We start from the raw sequence: 15,803 nt of genomic DNA on the forward strand, positions 1-15,803 counted from the left end.
GAAACTCACCACCCACTGGGATGTTCTGAACACACCACTTGCTCTTTCCACTCATGGCTAGAGAGGTTCCTTTTAACACAAGAGCTTAAATGTGGGGTTGGGTAAGTCTCATCTGCATGTCCTGGTTTTACTCTGAACACAGCGTACCCAGCCTAATCATTCTTCCCCAAGACTTCCTCTTTCAGGTCTCCTTTCCAGGCCAACATGGTTTTATGTGCCCTCACCCTTCTTCCAAATGCTTCTTGAACAAGACCCAGTTTGCTAATAGCACCTTCAAAACATCGTTCATTCCATGGCTCATTAATGAAACCCACCTCTGTCAGCTGTGCCCAGCCCTGTGCAGGTGCTGAAATAGACATCGTCTCATTTGTCTGTCCATCATCCATTTGCTAGGGGACATTGACAATAGACACATTAACAAACAGATACAGACACACACTGGAGCTGTCTTGTTAAATCTGGCTGGATCTCTAACTGTGGGGTGATTCTAAGCTGCACTGGGAAATACAGAAGCTAGGGTATGGCTGGAGCATGGATTATGGACTTTGGGCCATGCCTTTAATCACACCACAGAGCCCAAACCAATTTCCTGTTACCCTCTACCCAGCTTAGTCAGGAGCATGTGACCAAAACATTCACAGATTCCTCTAGAACATCTACATCTTGGTGGGTAGGAGTGTGTGTCACCAGGGCCTCAGGAGGGGCCTGACCAGGCCTCACCACCCTTTGGTGTGCAGTTTGGTCATTCACCGAGGGAGGGCTGTCCCGATTTGAAAAAGAACAAAGCGCAGACCACGTCAGCAGGCTGAGACAGAGTGGGAGCGCCGGTCCTTGCTGGAGGCACTCCTTTACGCCAGCCTGCATGGTCTGCAGCCAGGAATGGAAGAGGCTGGCAGTCCATTAGCAGTGGGTGCCGAGGAGTGCGGCTGCCAGCCATCCCACCTCAAGGGCCAGTGAGGGTGAAGTCCACAGCATGGACATGTGTTTGGGAGTGAGTCTGCATATAATTTTGAAAGACAAACAAAAAAGGAAGGAAGTATCAGTCCACACAGCTGGATGTCACTTAAAAGCCGAAGTGTCAACATGTTCCTTGTACCCTCGGCTCTCTCTGTTCCCAACCTTCAGGAGCCGGTCTGAGAAGCAACTCTTCACAGAACAGCCACATCACAGGGTCAGAGGACCCCAGTTGTCCATCCGAGCTCTCTCTAATGTGACTCTGTGCTTCGGGGCATTCTTGACAAGGAACCGCTTTTCTCTTGAATGCCTCTAGTTGCAGGAAACTCACCACCCACTGGGATGTTCTGAACACACCACTTGCTCTTTCCACTCATGGCTAGAGAGGTTCCTTTTAACACAAGAGCTTAAATGTGGGATTGGGTAAGTCCCATCTGCATGTCCTGGTTTTACTCTGAACACAGCGTACCCAGCCCAATCATTCTTCCCCAAGACTTCCTCTTCAGGTCTCCTTTCCAGGCCAACATGGTTTTATGTGCCCTCACCCTTCTTCCAAATGCTTCTTGGACAAGACCCAGTTTGTTAATAGCACCTTCAAAACATCGCTCCCACACTGAGAAACTGTAAAATCTCTGCTGCAGCTGTTACCCACGCAACACACACACACACACACACACACACACACACACACCACCTAGAAATGAAGTTGGCTCTCAACTATATCTTCATTCTGCACTCCATATACTGCCAAAGGTACTTCTGAAGTCCAAGCGCACATCTCTATGATATGCTTTTTTTTTTTTGGTTTTTCGAGACAGGGTTTCTCTGTGTAGATTTTGGTGCCTGCCCTGGATCTCACTCTGTAGACCAGGCTGGCCTCGAACTCACAGAGATCTTCCTAGCTCTGCCTCCCGAGTGCGAGTGCTGGGATTAAAGGTGTGTGCCACCCGGTGCTGTGCGTCGCAGGAATATATCATAAGAACTCAGCTGGTTATGGCAAAGTCACTACCTGGAGGGATCAGGGAATTCCTCCAGAAGAAGCTAAATCCCAAGGAGTTTTTGGTGTTACTTGGCTTGTTATATATCAGTTGTGTTCTGTTAAGAAAATCATGTGTGCCTTCATAGTTTTCCCAAGAAGAGCTAAGAGTGTGGACTGATCACTCTCTGGACACACACATTCCAGGTATTTGGAGAACAGCCTCAGGAAAGGCTTTCTCTGGAATCAGATATCTCCCTTAGCCACTTTCAAGGACTACAGGAAACACCACCCAGGTGGGTGCCCAACTTCTGAGGATAACAATGATAACAGCCCACTTGCAAGTCTCCTGATTTAAATTCCACAAGGAGACACCGCCCAGGGGGTGCCCAACTTTCAAGGACTAACAGTGATAGCAGCCCACAGGCAAGTCTCCTGACTTAGGTAAATTCCACACGGAGACACCGCCTAGGAGAGGCAGGCGTTGAGTAATAGCTTTACACAATTTAGCTCGGACCCTCCCTTTATATACTGGGACTTCCAGGGCACAAGACAGAGAAGAGAAAAGAGTACGGGAGAACTAGATGGGAAAGAACTTTCGAGGAACAAACTGAGATGGGGAAGAACTAGATTGAAGGGCTAAAAGAGAGGAGCAGAGGAACGAGATGGAAGATGAGGAAGAGCCAGATGAGAGAGAAGGAGATGGGAAAGGAGCTAATAGGGGAAAGAACTAGATAGATGAGAACCTAGAAGGGACAGAACTAGATGAAGGAATCAAGGTAGAACCTAGAGGGGACAGTAGATAAATATAGAGAGAAATTAGGCAAGAAAGAAGCTAGGCATGAGAGCAGAATAGAAGCTGTGTAGAGAGAACTATCACAAAATAATAAAGTGTATGAACTAAGGAGTCTCGTGTACATAGATTCATTTCTTTTCATCAAAGATTAATTATCAGCTGGTTGTAGATTCTTCCTGGACCCTCGGAGGGGACTATTGAGGGGCTGGACCCCCATAGTCCCCGATAACCCGGCTATGACACACTCTTCATCTGTCTCACACTGACTCTTTCCATGGCCAACAAGGTGTGCAGGTTCAGGCCCAGCCTATGAAAAATGGCCAGTACAGTGGTGACCAGGCCTTCTGCCTCCCTGTTCTGGACTGTAATAGCCTTCCTGTTCACCTTGTGGATCACAGTAACCTTCACCAAGGTCATCACTGTCTTAGTCTGAGGTTAGGGTTATATCCTGGGTATGGGTTTGATTATTAATACAGAAGTAGCAGACAGTAAAACAGCATACACTTGATTCATGAATCAGCCCCTCAGGCCCAGAGCAGGCCAGGCCTGAGCTTCCAAGGTCTTCTAGGTGGGTCATGGTGCAAAGGTTCAACAAAGGCATGGAGGGACAGATTTGAGCAGTGGAGGTAAACAGAGAGACCACAGAAAGGTCACCGAGCTGGGGTAGAAATGGGTATGGGGTGGCAGGGACCAGTGTGCCCCACAGGCCCCTGGTACCTGTCAACAGGAAGGGTCATCCTAAACCCTTCCAAGAGAAGCAGGGTGAATCCCAGGCCTGAAGCTCAGCACCAGGTAGCAGAAGAGATGACCTTACAGCTGGTGAATGGAAGGACTAAAGGCCTAACTAAAATCCCTGACTCTGGCCCCCAAGAGACTGAGGGGTCCCCAGTGACCAACCCTACAGGCATGGGAAGAGCCTGAGATGACTGGAGTTGAATTCCCTGCTACTCATTGGGTGAGCAGAATAAATCTGACTCAAATGGTCAAGGCATGTGACCATGCAGCCTAGAGTCATTCATAAAACCCACAGCCACATCTGCTCTCATGTCACAGGTCAACTCCTTCTCAATCACATGCCGGTATCTGGGAGACCCGAGTGTATCGCTCTGCATTTATTCATGCTCACTTGTTCTCTTGACCTATCAAAGTAGCCTTCTAATTCCCAAGCATCCTAATTATCAGTCCTAGAAGCTCTTCCTCCGAGGCTCCTGAAAGCTTCAATTTGGGATGCCTTACTCCAGTTGCTAATGACAGGTGTTGAATCTAGCTGGGCAAAGGCCCAAAGAGGGCAGGGCTCACTCGAATGTGCTGCTGAAGGGTCCCTCCCCTGCTGCTGCTGACATGCTGATCCGTCAGCTCTCCCACGGTGCATTCAGTCTCAGGAATTTATCTAGCTACAGTGATATCCATTCCACATATCTCTGCCTCGTTCATAAGGATATATTGTCAAATGCCTAGCTGAAACGTAAACTCGCTCCATCTACTACTACCTGTTCCTAATCCATCAGCATGGAGACCTAGCAGAAGAAAAATAAGTAGGGGGAGATAGCGGGTAATGAGGTTAATGTGGTCTGGCCAGTTGGCTCTAAATGGTCCTGCCACCTTTCCTAAGGGCCCCTGTCCTAGGTAGGATTACTGTAGTGATGAAACACCATGACAAAGGAACTTGAGGAGGAGAAGATTTGCTTCGCTTACACTTCCACAGCACTGTTCACCATTAGAAGATAAGACAGTAACTGAAGAGGGCAGGAACCTGGAGACAGGAGCTAATGCAGAGGGGTGCTGCTTACTGGCTTGCTCAGTCTGCTTTCTTATAGAACCCACAACTATCACCAGGGATGCCACCACCCATCATGGGCTGGGCCGCCCCACATGCTTGTCTACAGCCCAGTCCTATGGAGGCATTTTCTCCATTGAGGTTCCTTTCTTTCCAGTGACTCTAGCTTGTGTCAAGTTGACACAAGGCCAGCCAACATAGCCAGCCCATCAACACTGCTCCAACAGTATCCAGATTCACTGCAGGGAATGAGGTGCTCCATTGCACTGTCCCAAAGGCCTGGAATGAGTTTCTGTTTTGGAGACAGGGTCTCACTGTGTACCCCTGGCAGGCCTTAAATTCCCAGAGACCCACCAGCCTGTCTCCCAGGTGCTGGAATTAAAAGTGTGCACCACCATGCCTGGCACTCCCTGAGACCTCTGTACATTCCCACAGTAAGAGAAGCAGGAGGAAAGTAAAGAAACACAAAGCCACTGATGGATATTTTCTCATATTTTAATTAACAAATCTACAGGAAACCTTCATTAAATCAGAAGACATAATATAAATTATAATGGCCTGTATATAAAATGTGGCACCAAATATGGCCTCTGGGGATCATATATAAAAATAGGCATTAAAATCTGTACCAGAGCATGATGTAGCAGCTGACAACAGTTCTGATGAGAGTAGCCATGTGTCAGGCCTGGACAGTGAGAGCCACTGGTCCTCCAGGTGACAGCAGTCAGCCCCAAGCAGGGGTTGTAGGTGCTTCTTTAAAGGCAGGACCCTCAAAAGCACCAAATGCCACAAACTTGGTATGCTAGGAAGAACAGGAAAGGAGTGCTCCTTTCCAAGAATTTTGGACCCCATCCAAGTTCAGGGACCATGGCTTTCTTTTAGACAAAGCTGACTTCAGAAGAACTCTGGGCAATTTTTAAATATATTTTTTCCCAAGGAAATGACCTACTGCTAACTCAAAGTCATTTTCTGCAGGTCAAGACCCTGCACTGCCCTCCAGGACAGCTGATCACAGAGTACAGCACAATGAGGATGTGACCATCTCAATGCAAGAGGGTGACCTCAGTGCAGAGGTCACACTTCCAAGTGTACGGCACCACTGGTCCCTTGGATGTGACCTCACTGAAACCACCCTCTGTCTGAACGAGACAACAGAAGCGAAGGGAGAGGAGGGAACCGTATTTCATAGTTTTCACCAGCAGGACTTCTCACTACTCTGGATGAGTGGGGCCGGGACTGCTGTCCATTGGCTTCAACAGGCCCCTGCTTTCCCCATCCTGTGGCTCTGTAGATGGGGACAAGTGTCCCTGACTCATGCATCACTGTTGCCCACAGTCTTGGGACTGGGAAACGGAAGGACAGAAATGCAGGGTAGGCAAGAGGAGTACCAGGGGAAGCAGCTGGGAGGAGACAAGGCCTATGGGCTTTAAATGCCACTACTACTTCGGGTCCCAATAATTACTGCCATCCTAGTGGATTCTACAGAGGGACACAGCCCCCCAACACCTCCTACTGAAAGCAGAGTGCTTTCCTCAGCTGCCTCAGGCTTGACTGTCTTGCTGCAGGGTGAGCTGACATTTTCCTCAACAGTGGTGATGAGAGAAAGGAGAGATGAAGGACAGAAATGTCTGAACCACCCACCACCAGGCAAAAAGGCCGGGAGCCACATGGTTGTTAATGAGGGACTTTCTCTAGCAGGCAGCACATTCAGGGACAGGTGCTCCATGTTAATGGGACCTGGCACCAATTATTACCATTTCCTATGTGCCAAGGTAACAGGGCAGTACTGTGCCCGCCACTGTGGCTCTTTTGGACACAGCTCCTTTATAAATTGTTAGGGCGTTCTGTTTAGAACAAGGGGGAGATGGGCCTTCCATCCTAACTTGGCCTGACAACACCCTCTAGTGGAGATTATAAATAATACAAAGACAGTATGTCCAATCCATCTTCAGACACTACAGTGGTTTCAGGGCTCCCCATAACAAAGGAAACAAATCACAAGCAGATTATCTTTACAAAGATAATGCTAACACATAAGGGTAGAAGTTGGCAGCCCATGATGAGCACCCACCCTAGCCAGTGACACCCCTTCTCAGTCTCTGGCTTCTGCACATTCAAAGGAGAGGCTGTGCTGTGGTAGGAGCTGATAGCTTCCTCAGAGTCTCGGCAGACTGCCTGCTGGTGCCAGGATGATGCCAAAGACGTAGAAAAGCCCCAACAGGAGGTTGAGCTTGGCTGTCCTCTGGGGCAGCTTGTTGAAAGCCTGGCTGCGGAACTGCCTCTCAAGGGAGAAGGCCATGGGGATGGTGAGCAGGGGCAGCGCCAGGCTGATGCTGCAGTGTGTGGCCAGGATGCTGAAGATCAGGTAGGGCAGAAAGAGCAGCGTGTTGTAGAGCACATAGGAGAAGGTGGGTCCGATGAGGATGGCCAGCGTGACAATGCCAGCCTCCTGGTCAGACTCCATGTCCCTGGTGTTGTTGGAATGGAGAATGGCCTCCGTGCTGAGGGCCAGAGGGATGGCATAGACTAGAGGGAAGATGGCCAAGGACCCCACCTGGACAGCGTAGGCGAACATCACAGCCAGCGGGCCGAAAGTGATGAGGATGATGAGGTCTCCCAGTGCCACATACTTGAATCCAATTCCTGCAGCCAGAAAAGCCAGAGAGGCAGTGTGAATCAAGGGCTAGACACAGGGGCTGTCTGGTGAGAAGCTGTGAGGGTAAGCAATCAATGGGGTACCCCAAATGAGCCAGTACAGACTCAGGTTTCTGAGCTCAACTGCCTGGTACCTGCCAAGTTTGCCTTTTAGGTTTTCTCCCCAAAACCAGTTTCTGCCACAAAGTGCCCTGAACTCCTGGTACACAGAGACAACAGGAGCCCCAGAACATATGAAAGGCTTTAGGATCCACTGCATTAGACCACAAAACTCTCCTTCTCCAACCCTACAAGACACAATGTCCATCCTGCCTCCTTTCCCTCCTGTCCATTCTGGCTTGTTGTAGAGCACACAGGAGAAGGCCAGCCCGATGAGGATGGCAATGCCGGCCTCCTGGTCAGACTCCATGTCCCTGGTGTTGCTGGAATGGAGAACGGCCTCCGTACTAAGGGACAGAGGGATGGCAAACACCATGGCATTCACAACCATATACTTCCATACAAAGAAATGTATGGAATACAACCATCACCCATATAATGGGAAAACCGTGGAAGTTATCATGCAGTGTTTTCCCTGTGGTTCCCATCAAGACCAAATCATCCCTAGAGACCATTCTGCTCCAAAGCCTGCCCAAAACCCCTCCTTCCCTCCATCTCCAGCACCATACTACATCCCACATCCAAATCAGGGTCCTCTTTCTCTAGAATATTGTTAACACCTTCCCAAGTGGTTTTTGATCTTGTAAGAACCTCCCACCCCATTCCAGTGTTCCTTTAAAACTCTGGATTTGCCCCGCCTCCCAACACACACTCAAAGCCTCAACATCCCTGTGTCCTCAGAACCAGGTTCCAGCACCTGTCCTGCCACAGCTGGCTCCCGATACTTGGCACTAGGGCTGAACTGAACACAGAACCAGAGCAACAAACACTTCAACCTGGAACTGTGGTCGGAGGTCAAGAGTATTTCCCACTCTGGCTGGGACAGTAAAGCCATAGGCAATGGTGGGAGGTGACCAAAGAGATAGCCCAAACTAGATTGCTACAGTAGTGGGAAGGCTTTGGATCTATGATGCTGAAGGCACGGCCTCAGAGTATCCGATCACATTTAACCAGTCTAAAATGACAGATGACAATGATCTACAGGGGATCTAAAACCACAAAAACCAAGGACCAAGATCTGGCCAACTTCACCTTTACAGAAGCAGTTGTGGATCTGCTGGCAGCAAATGAGTACCCCTGGTTTTTTAAAATGCAGCACCCCAACAAGGCATCATAGGCATGACTCCTCAGTTCCCCAGCACCAGGAAGCTGATTGCACACAGCCATGCTGTGTGTCGATGACTTGGTTATCTTAGGACATGTGCCAGGAGGAAGTTCTGTTGTATGAATCTTAAAGTTCTTATTAATAAAAACAAACCTGAGGCCAGTTATTGGAGTGAACACTGGAAGATCAGAGAGTCAGAACAAGCCACAGCTACCTCACCTTGCCAACTTCTCAGCTGATCTTATTTCCTCAGACTGGAAGCCTCTGTGTCCTCATATCCGAATGGCTCTCAGCTTAACTGTGCTGCTCAAAACCTAAAAGCTTAACCAGCCAAATGCTTAACCAGCCAAATGCTTAACCAGCCAAATGCTTCTAGTTTCTGGTCTTTACACCTTATATACCTTTCTGCTTTCTGCCTCACTCCCTGGGATTAAAGGCTCACTCCCTGGGATTAAAGGCGTGATGAGTCACCATGCCTGTCTGTATCCTTGAACACATGGATTTCTGCCTCTGGAATGCTAGGATTAAAGGCATGTGCTACCACTGCCTATCCTAAGTATCTAGTGGCTTTTCTGTTCTCTGACCCCAGGTAAGTTTATTAAGGTACACAATATTTTGGGGAACACAATACCACCACAAAGCTCCCTTGAGAGAACACCAGCCCTGAACTAGTGAGCCCCGAGCCCTGCACACTGCAGGTGTTCAGGAAGCCTCCTCCCAGGCCAGGCCAGCATGAGGCTCCTATTTTCACTTACACTCACTGACCTACACACCACAACACGACTCTGGAAGGGGAAGAAGCGACCTCTGGCTGGATGATCCAAGACCCCTCCTTCCTTCAGCAAGCAAAACGTGCCTTGAGGCAGCTGTTTACATGGAGCCTCGAGGCCATGAGCATGCTTCCCAGACACTCAGGAATCTCTCACTCCTCTTCTGCAGGCCCTCGCTTTCCACTACATGGCTGTCTGCTTACCTCTATTGCAAAAGGCATGACTTTCTTTCTTTCTCCTTTCCATCTCCCTCCTCCCAGCAGCTAGAGATTTGCAGCTTGCTTTTCCCTGTTGATCTTCTCTGACTCTAGTAAAACTGTACTCAAGGCTGGGCATTGGTGGTGCACGTACTTAATCCCAGCACTCGGGAGGCAGAGCCAAGCAGATCTCTGTGAGTTCAAGGCCAGCCTGGTCTACAGAGCAAGTTCCAGGATAGGCTCCAAAGCTATACAGCGAAACTCTGTCTTGAAAAGCCAAAAGAAAAAAGAAAGAAAAGAAAACAAAAACCAAAACCTGTATTTAAGCTTCAAAACAAAGCAAAATCACAACAGAAACCTGGGTCCCCACCTTAAATAAGTCCTCTACCAAAGCCAAGCACAAACCCACTCAGGGAATGAGAAGGGTCTTATAATCTTAAGATTATGCAAGAAAATGACAGAGGCTTGGGAGAGAGCACTTTCTCAGGGTGTAAGACACAGCCATAACCCTCCTGACTCTGCGATGTGACCTGCAGGGGAGTTTCTTTTTAAGCATCCCCATCCCTCCCAACACCAAGTTCTGAAGGAGATAGCACAGTGAAATACTGGGACCTTTCTTCATGTAGCAGCTAGGATTAATCTGTTAAAACCTACATTAAAGCTGGGCGGTGGTGACACATGCCTTTAATCCCAGCACTCGGGGAGGCAGGCAGATCTCTACGAGCTCGAGGCCAGCCTGGGCTACAGAGTGAGTTCCAGGAAACTTGCAAAGGTACACAGAGAAACCCTGTCTCGAAAAACCAAAAAAAAGAAAAGAAAGAAAAAGACCTACATTAAATAGCTGACAAGGACCAGGACCAGGTGGCAGCGCATGCCTTCAATACCAGCACTTGGAAGACAGAGGCAGGAGGGTCATGAGTTTCTAGCCAACCTGGCTACACACAGAGGCTAACTCAGGAAGGAAGTTGGCAAAGGCGCAGAGCCACTGAAGTCTTGTGCTGCTGTGGGACTGTGAGCAGGACAAGTACTTCTGAAAGGGGCTGGCAGCTCTTTGTAGAATTCACCGTCACCCAGAGGAGGCCACAGCAGTTTCATTTCCAGGCATTTACTCAGGAGAAATGAAAACAAATACTCATAAAAAGACTTGAACATGAATGTTCAGTCACAACAGAAAAAACAGATACAACCCAAAGGTCCCTGAACAGGTGAGCAGAACACAGTGTGGTGTGTCCCTCAACAGATGCTGCTCACAATAAAAAGGCGCTGCCGACATGCATGACAACACAGTGAGCTTCCAACATCACACTGGGCAAAAGAAGCCAGACTCCAAGCCTCACACTGAGGCCAGATGTGGCAGCCCACACCTTTAATCCCAGCCCTCAGGATGCAGAGGAGGAAGAGCTCTGTGAGTTGGAGGCCAGACTGGTCTAGTGAATTCCAGACTAGCCAGCGCCATATAGACAGAGAGACCCTGTCTCAAATAAAACAAAACAAAAAAATCCCCCAAAACAAACCAACAAAAAAAAAGAGCTCATATTGCAATAAACAAAGTCACAAGTAGTCCATATGAAATGGGTCCCTCTACATGGTGCTCCAGACCACACAGAACTAACCTAAGTAAAAGAAACTAGAAGAGTAGTTACCTGTGCATAGATGAGGATGGATGGGGCTGGTGGGAAGAGCCCGAGGAAGCACTAGGGGGTGATGGAGATGCAGGGACTATACAGCTGTTCAAGGTTCACCAAACCAAACACACTTCACTGCAAGTCAATTCTATACCAGTAAAAGTCAATGTTAAAAGGAAATCTACAGACAGGCAGTGGTGGTACACCCCTTTAATCCCAGTACTCTGAGACAGGCAGATCTCTGAGTTCAAGACCAGCCTTGAACTATAGAATGAGTTCCAGGACAGACAGGGCTGCACAGAGAAACTTTGTCTGGAAAGAAAAAAAAAAGAAGAAAAGAAAAAGAAAATCTATGGAGCTGGAGAGATGGCTTAGTGGTTAGGAGCACTGGCTGCTCTTCCAGAGGACCCAGGTTCAGTTTCCAGACCCACATGGCAGCTCACAAGAGCCTGTAACTCTACTTTCTGGGGAGCCAATGCTCTTCTGACTCCGTGGGAACCTGCAGGTACCCGGTGTACATATATACATGCAGGCAAACTGCATGTGCACATACAGCACAAATGAACATTAAAAAGTCAGACTATGCTGAATACATGTCAGTCCTAGTTGTTCACTCCATGAGTACTTACATGTGTAGCATGTGTTATGTACATGTATGCAGTTGTGCTCACTCACATATGTGCTGTGTCTTCTTCTATCACACTCAACCTTTTTTTTTTTTTTAAGACTGGATTGGGGGTCACTTGGAAGCTGAAGAGTGCTACACAGAGGGCTGTCAGCTGCCTTCCACTACCAGGGTTACTGTGGGTGATGATCTGGCAATAGCCTGAAAGGGATGAGGGCAGATGTAAAGAGACCATTAGGAGCTTCTGTAATCCTCCAGGGAGAAGAAGGTCATGGTGGAGGCAGGACATGCAGAGAAGTGCTCAGATCTCAGACTGATTTTAACAGAAATACAACTTGCTGATGCTCTGGGTGTCAGATACAAGAAGAGTCCAGTCAGGCACGGTAGTGCGCACCTTTAGTCCCAGTACCTGGAAGGCAGAGGCAGGTAGACCTCCGAGACCACCGTTTTACAAAGTGAGTTCCAAGATAGCCATGACTACACAGAGAAATCCTGTCTCAAAAAACAAAGCAAAACAAAAAGTCAAGAAGGGTGTCCACAGCTTTGGGTCTAAAGAGCTAGAAGGATGAAGTTATGAGTGGGCCAGGGGTGCAGCTCAGTGGTGGAGTGCCTGCCTGCCTAGCATGTGAGGGACGGACGGACGAACACACACACACACACACACACACACACACACACACACACACACGTAAAAAAAAAGGAGAAAAATGCCATTGAGTAAAATGAGAAAATCTGTAAGTAGTAAATGTCCTTGGAGAAATGACCAGGAATTTGAACTGAGACCTGTTCTAGGAGTGACAATGATTTGGGTGTGGCAGGGGTGTAATTCCCAGGTAAGGCACACACTTACCAGGCTGAACCACTGAGTAGAGCCTACCTCACCTCCCTGCGGCCACCACCTTGATGTGAGCCCCCAGACATCTTGCCTGAACTGCTCGAGGGCCTCTGACTTGGTCTTCCTTCTTTCATCCTTGCCCACCCTACTTATCCACCCCCAATACCACAGCCAGAGGCTCTTTCAAGCCATGACATCATCACACTGCTGTTCAAAGCAATGGCCCCTGCACTTTGAAGTCCAGAGGCCTGAAGGGAGGGTCTGCCTGTGCAGTCTGCAAGCCTCCCACCCCTCCCCAGACACACTCCTCCTCTCCACCTCCCTGATCTCCAGTCCCTGATGCACACAGTAGACTTCTCCTTCCACATCACCAGCACTTTGGTACTCGCTGTCCCCCATACCTACAGTTCTACTCCCAGACGTCCACGTGGCAACTCCACCATCTCTCACTGCCTTCAAACCTAGCTCAGGAGTTACCTCCTTGGTGAGGCCCATGCCAACCAAACTACTTAAGACAGTCATCAGTGTCCCCGTAGCACTTACCACCTCCTACACCCGGTTATGTACTGCACTGCACTTTAATGATGGACCAGGTACACAACGGTCCCAAAAGAGTAAAAGGGAAGATGACAAAAAAAAAAAATTAAATGTCTATGTTAATAGTTTGCATAGTTATTACTATGTTGTCGTATTACATGTGAAACTTTTTCTATTTTGAGTGTGTGCACATGTGTAAGAGAGGTTGGAAGACAACTTTTGGAAGCTGGTTCTCTCCTACCTTGTGGGTCCTGGAGATCAAACTCAAGTCATCAGACCTGGTGGTAGGCGCCTTTATCCACTCAGCCATTGCCAGCCCACATTATGCTGTTTTGTTTTTAAATTTATATGTGTGTGTTTATCTGTGTGTACGTGTGCTGACTCCGACTGAGGTCCTAAGAAGGTGTTGGAGCCCCTGGAGCTGGAGTGTGTGGGTAAGGGGCCCAACATGGGTGTTGGGAACTGAACATGGGTCCTCTGCAAGAATAAGAGATCTTTTCCTTTTCTTTCCTGCAGCCAAGTTTCCTGCATTTGGGGAAATTACAGGGGTCAGCTCAGTACATTTGGAGTGCAATGGATAAGACTTGTTCTAGGAGGGCTACTTTGTGATCATGGTATTTCCCCTACCAGGTAAGTATTAAGATTTATTTATTTAGCCAGGTGGTGGAGGCACACACCTTTAATCCCAGCACTCCAGAGGCAGAGGCAGGCGGATCTCTGTGAGTTCAAAGCCAATCTGGTCTACAGAGCGAGTTCCAGGACAGTCAGGGCTGTTACACAGAGAAATCCTGTCTTGAAAGAACAAAACAAAACAAAAAAGGCTTATTTACGTATCTTATGTATATGAGTGCTCTGTCTGAATATATGCCTGCACTCCAGAAGAGGACAGGTCCCATTATAGATAGTTGTGAGATATCATGTGGTTGGTGGGAATTGAACTCAAGACCTCTAAAAGAACAGCCAGTGCTCTTAACCACAGAGTCATCTCTCCAGCCCCCAAAGTAAGAGATCTTAAAGGCTAAGCCATGTCTCCAGCAGTGAGTAATGTTCATAACCCACTACCAACCAGGGGCTTCACAACTTAAAGTTTTCCAAGTATCCATGGCACACACACATTTTGGATTTCCAGTCAAGTGGCCTAATTCTGTAAGGCGTCTTTGACACTTCTACAATTCCTACGTAAAGTGGCAGTTCCCAGTTCAAGCAATTGGGACCTTAGAGCAGGAAGCAGAGCAATTCTTACCTCCTGTGTAGAGGAAGGAGCCGGAAAGGCCTCCAAAGTAGATGAGGGCCAAGTGCTCCAGTTTCAGAGTCGACAGGTAGTACAGGCACGCAGCACAGACACAGCCCAAGGTGTAGAGGAAGACTCCAAATCGCACAACATCCCGGGGCTCCAAGATTCGGTCCACCAGAGTCCTGTCATCACTCTTTTTGTGGTCAATGCCCTTGGAAAAGTCATAGTAAGTGTTGACCAAGTTGCCGGCCCCGTGTACAGCCAGCACAGCCACGGCACAACCCACCAAGAGCCTGGGATCCAGGGCACCCTGGGATCTGTAGGCCAAGGCACTGCCCAGGGCCACAGGGGTGAGCGAGGCACTGAAGCTCCAGGGCCTCAGGGCCAACACATAGGAGGCGCACTTCTGTCTCCAGGAACGCTGGGGAAGCCTGTCCTGCCCAGCCCAGTCGTTCCCCAGCGGGTCCCTGTCCTCAACCTTGGTCGTCTCTCCTGCCTGGATATTAATCTTCTCCCCCGGGGTCTGCAACGCAGCCATGGAAGAAGCTACACGTGGCTAAAGTGAATTCTAAAAGTGAGCTCCTCACGGGGACAGCCCCAGGACGAAGATAGGCGGGGCAGCCTAGCCTGACCTTCCTTTGGTTCCGCCCCGGGGCAGGGTTTGGGCGGCGGTAAAAACAGGCGACAGCAAAGAGCAGGCCATGCACCCACCCTCACGGGGCCGGCGGCACTGCCCCGACCGCCTGTCACCCGAGCGAGGCCTGTGGGATTCCCTTTCCCGGACCACAACTCAACAACCCGCCACAGGCGGCAGCCTCCAGCGGGCCGCCGCCGCCGCCATCTTGTGCATCGTCCTCAAGAGGCCGGCCCGGAAACCGAGGCCCGGGGCGGGCAGGGCCGGGAGGAGGCCGGCGAGGGGTGTGGCTGGAGAGGGCGTGGTCAAAGACCAGAGCCCGGGTTCACCTAATAAGCTAAAGGCAAGAGTCACTGGGAAAGATCCCTTTAGCACCCCAAGGATTTCAGTGCGGGTCGCTTACTGAAATAAGACCCATTGTTAAGGGGATGGGTTACACCAACCAATCCTACGTTGAAAATACTGTGTGCAAGCTGAGCCTGGTGGTGCGTCTCTGATCTTAGAACTTGGAAAATGATGGCAGAAAGAAAGTTCAAGGACATCCCTTATTATATAGTGAGTTTTAGGCCAACCCAAGCTGCATGAGAGCCTGTCTTAAAGAAGAACAAAGGAGAAAGGAAAGGGGGAGAGAGAAGGGACAGGAAAAGGTGAGGAAATGGAACACCAAACAGAAGGGAAGGAGAGAAAGAAAAGAAGAAAAAGTGTTCATAAACAGAGAGCCAGGAAAAGAAAAATACGATGCAATGTTATGGAATATATAGGTATAGCTGTAAGAAAAAAGAACTAGGAAATTTTCTGTGTACTAAGATGCAAAGACCTACAAGATACACTGGGCTTTTCGTTTGTTTCTTTGTTTGGAAACAGGGCCCAGGGCTGGAGAGATAGTTCAGTGGTTAAGCACAGTGGCTGACCTTACTGAGGACC

The 15,803-nt window shown here is 49.0% G+C and overlaps 1 protein-coding gene and 1 non-coding gene across 2 annotated transcripts; both read right to left on the reverse strand.

Moving 5' to 3' along the window:
* Positions 1-4,980: 4,980 nt before the first annotated feature.
* Ubiad1 (UbiA prenyltransferase domain containing 1) lies at positions 4,981-15,117 on the reverse strand. The gene is made up of 2 exons (XM_028893632.2): positions 14,255-15,117; positions 4,981-7,146 (listed from the first exon to the last, which is right to left on the reverse strand). Exons 1-2 carry the CDS (start codon positions 14,781-14,783, stop codon positions 6,659-6,661), a joined length of 1,017 nt encoding a protein of 338 aa, XP_028749465.1. The 5' UTR covers positions 14,784-15,117; the 3' UTR covers positions 4,981-6,658.
* On the reverse strand, positions 13,491-13,649 carry LOC114709676. Its single transcript, XR_003736963.1, has one exon. It is a non-coding gene; the product is annotated as a U1 spliceosomal RNA (small nuclear RNA).
* Positions 15,118-15,803: the final 686 nt, after the last annotated feature.

Source organism: Peromyscus leucopus, chromosome 2 (genome assembly GCF_004664715.2).
Source record: "Peromyscus leucopus breed LL Stock chromosome 2, UCI_PerLeu_2.1, whole genome shotgun sequence".
NCBI classification, from domain to species: domain Eukaryota; kingdom Metazoa; phylum Chordata; class Mammalia; order Rodentia; family Cricetidae; genus Peromyscus; species Peromyscus leucopus.

Bases quoted from the DNA above. Each gene is read 5' to 3' on its own strand.
- Ubiad1 (XM_028893632.2), bottom strand. From the start codon at position 14,783: ATGGCTGCGTTGCAGACCCCGGGGGAGAAGATTAATATCCAGGCAGGA. The intron at 7,147-14,254 runs GTAAGAATTGCT...TTCTGGCTGCAG, and splicing joins CTCCTTCCTCTACACAGGAG to GAATTGGATTCAAGTATGTG.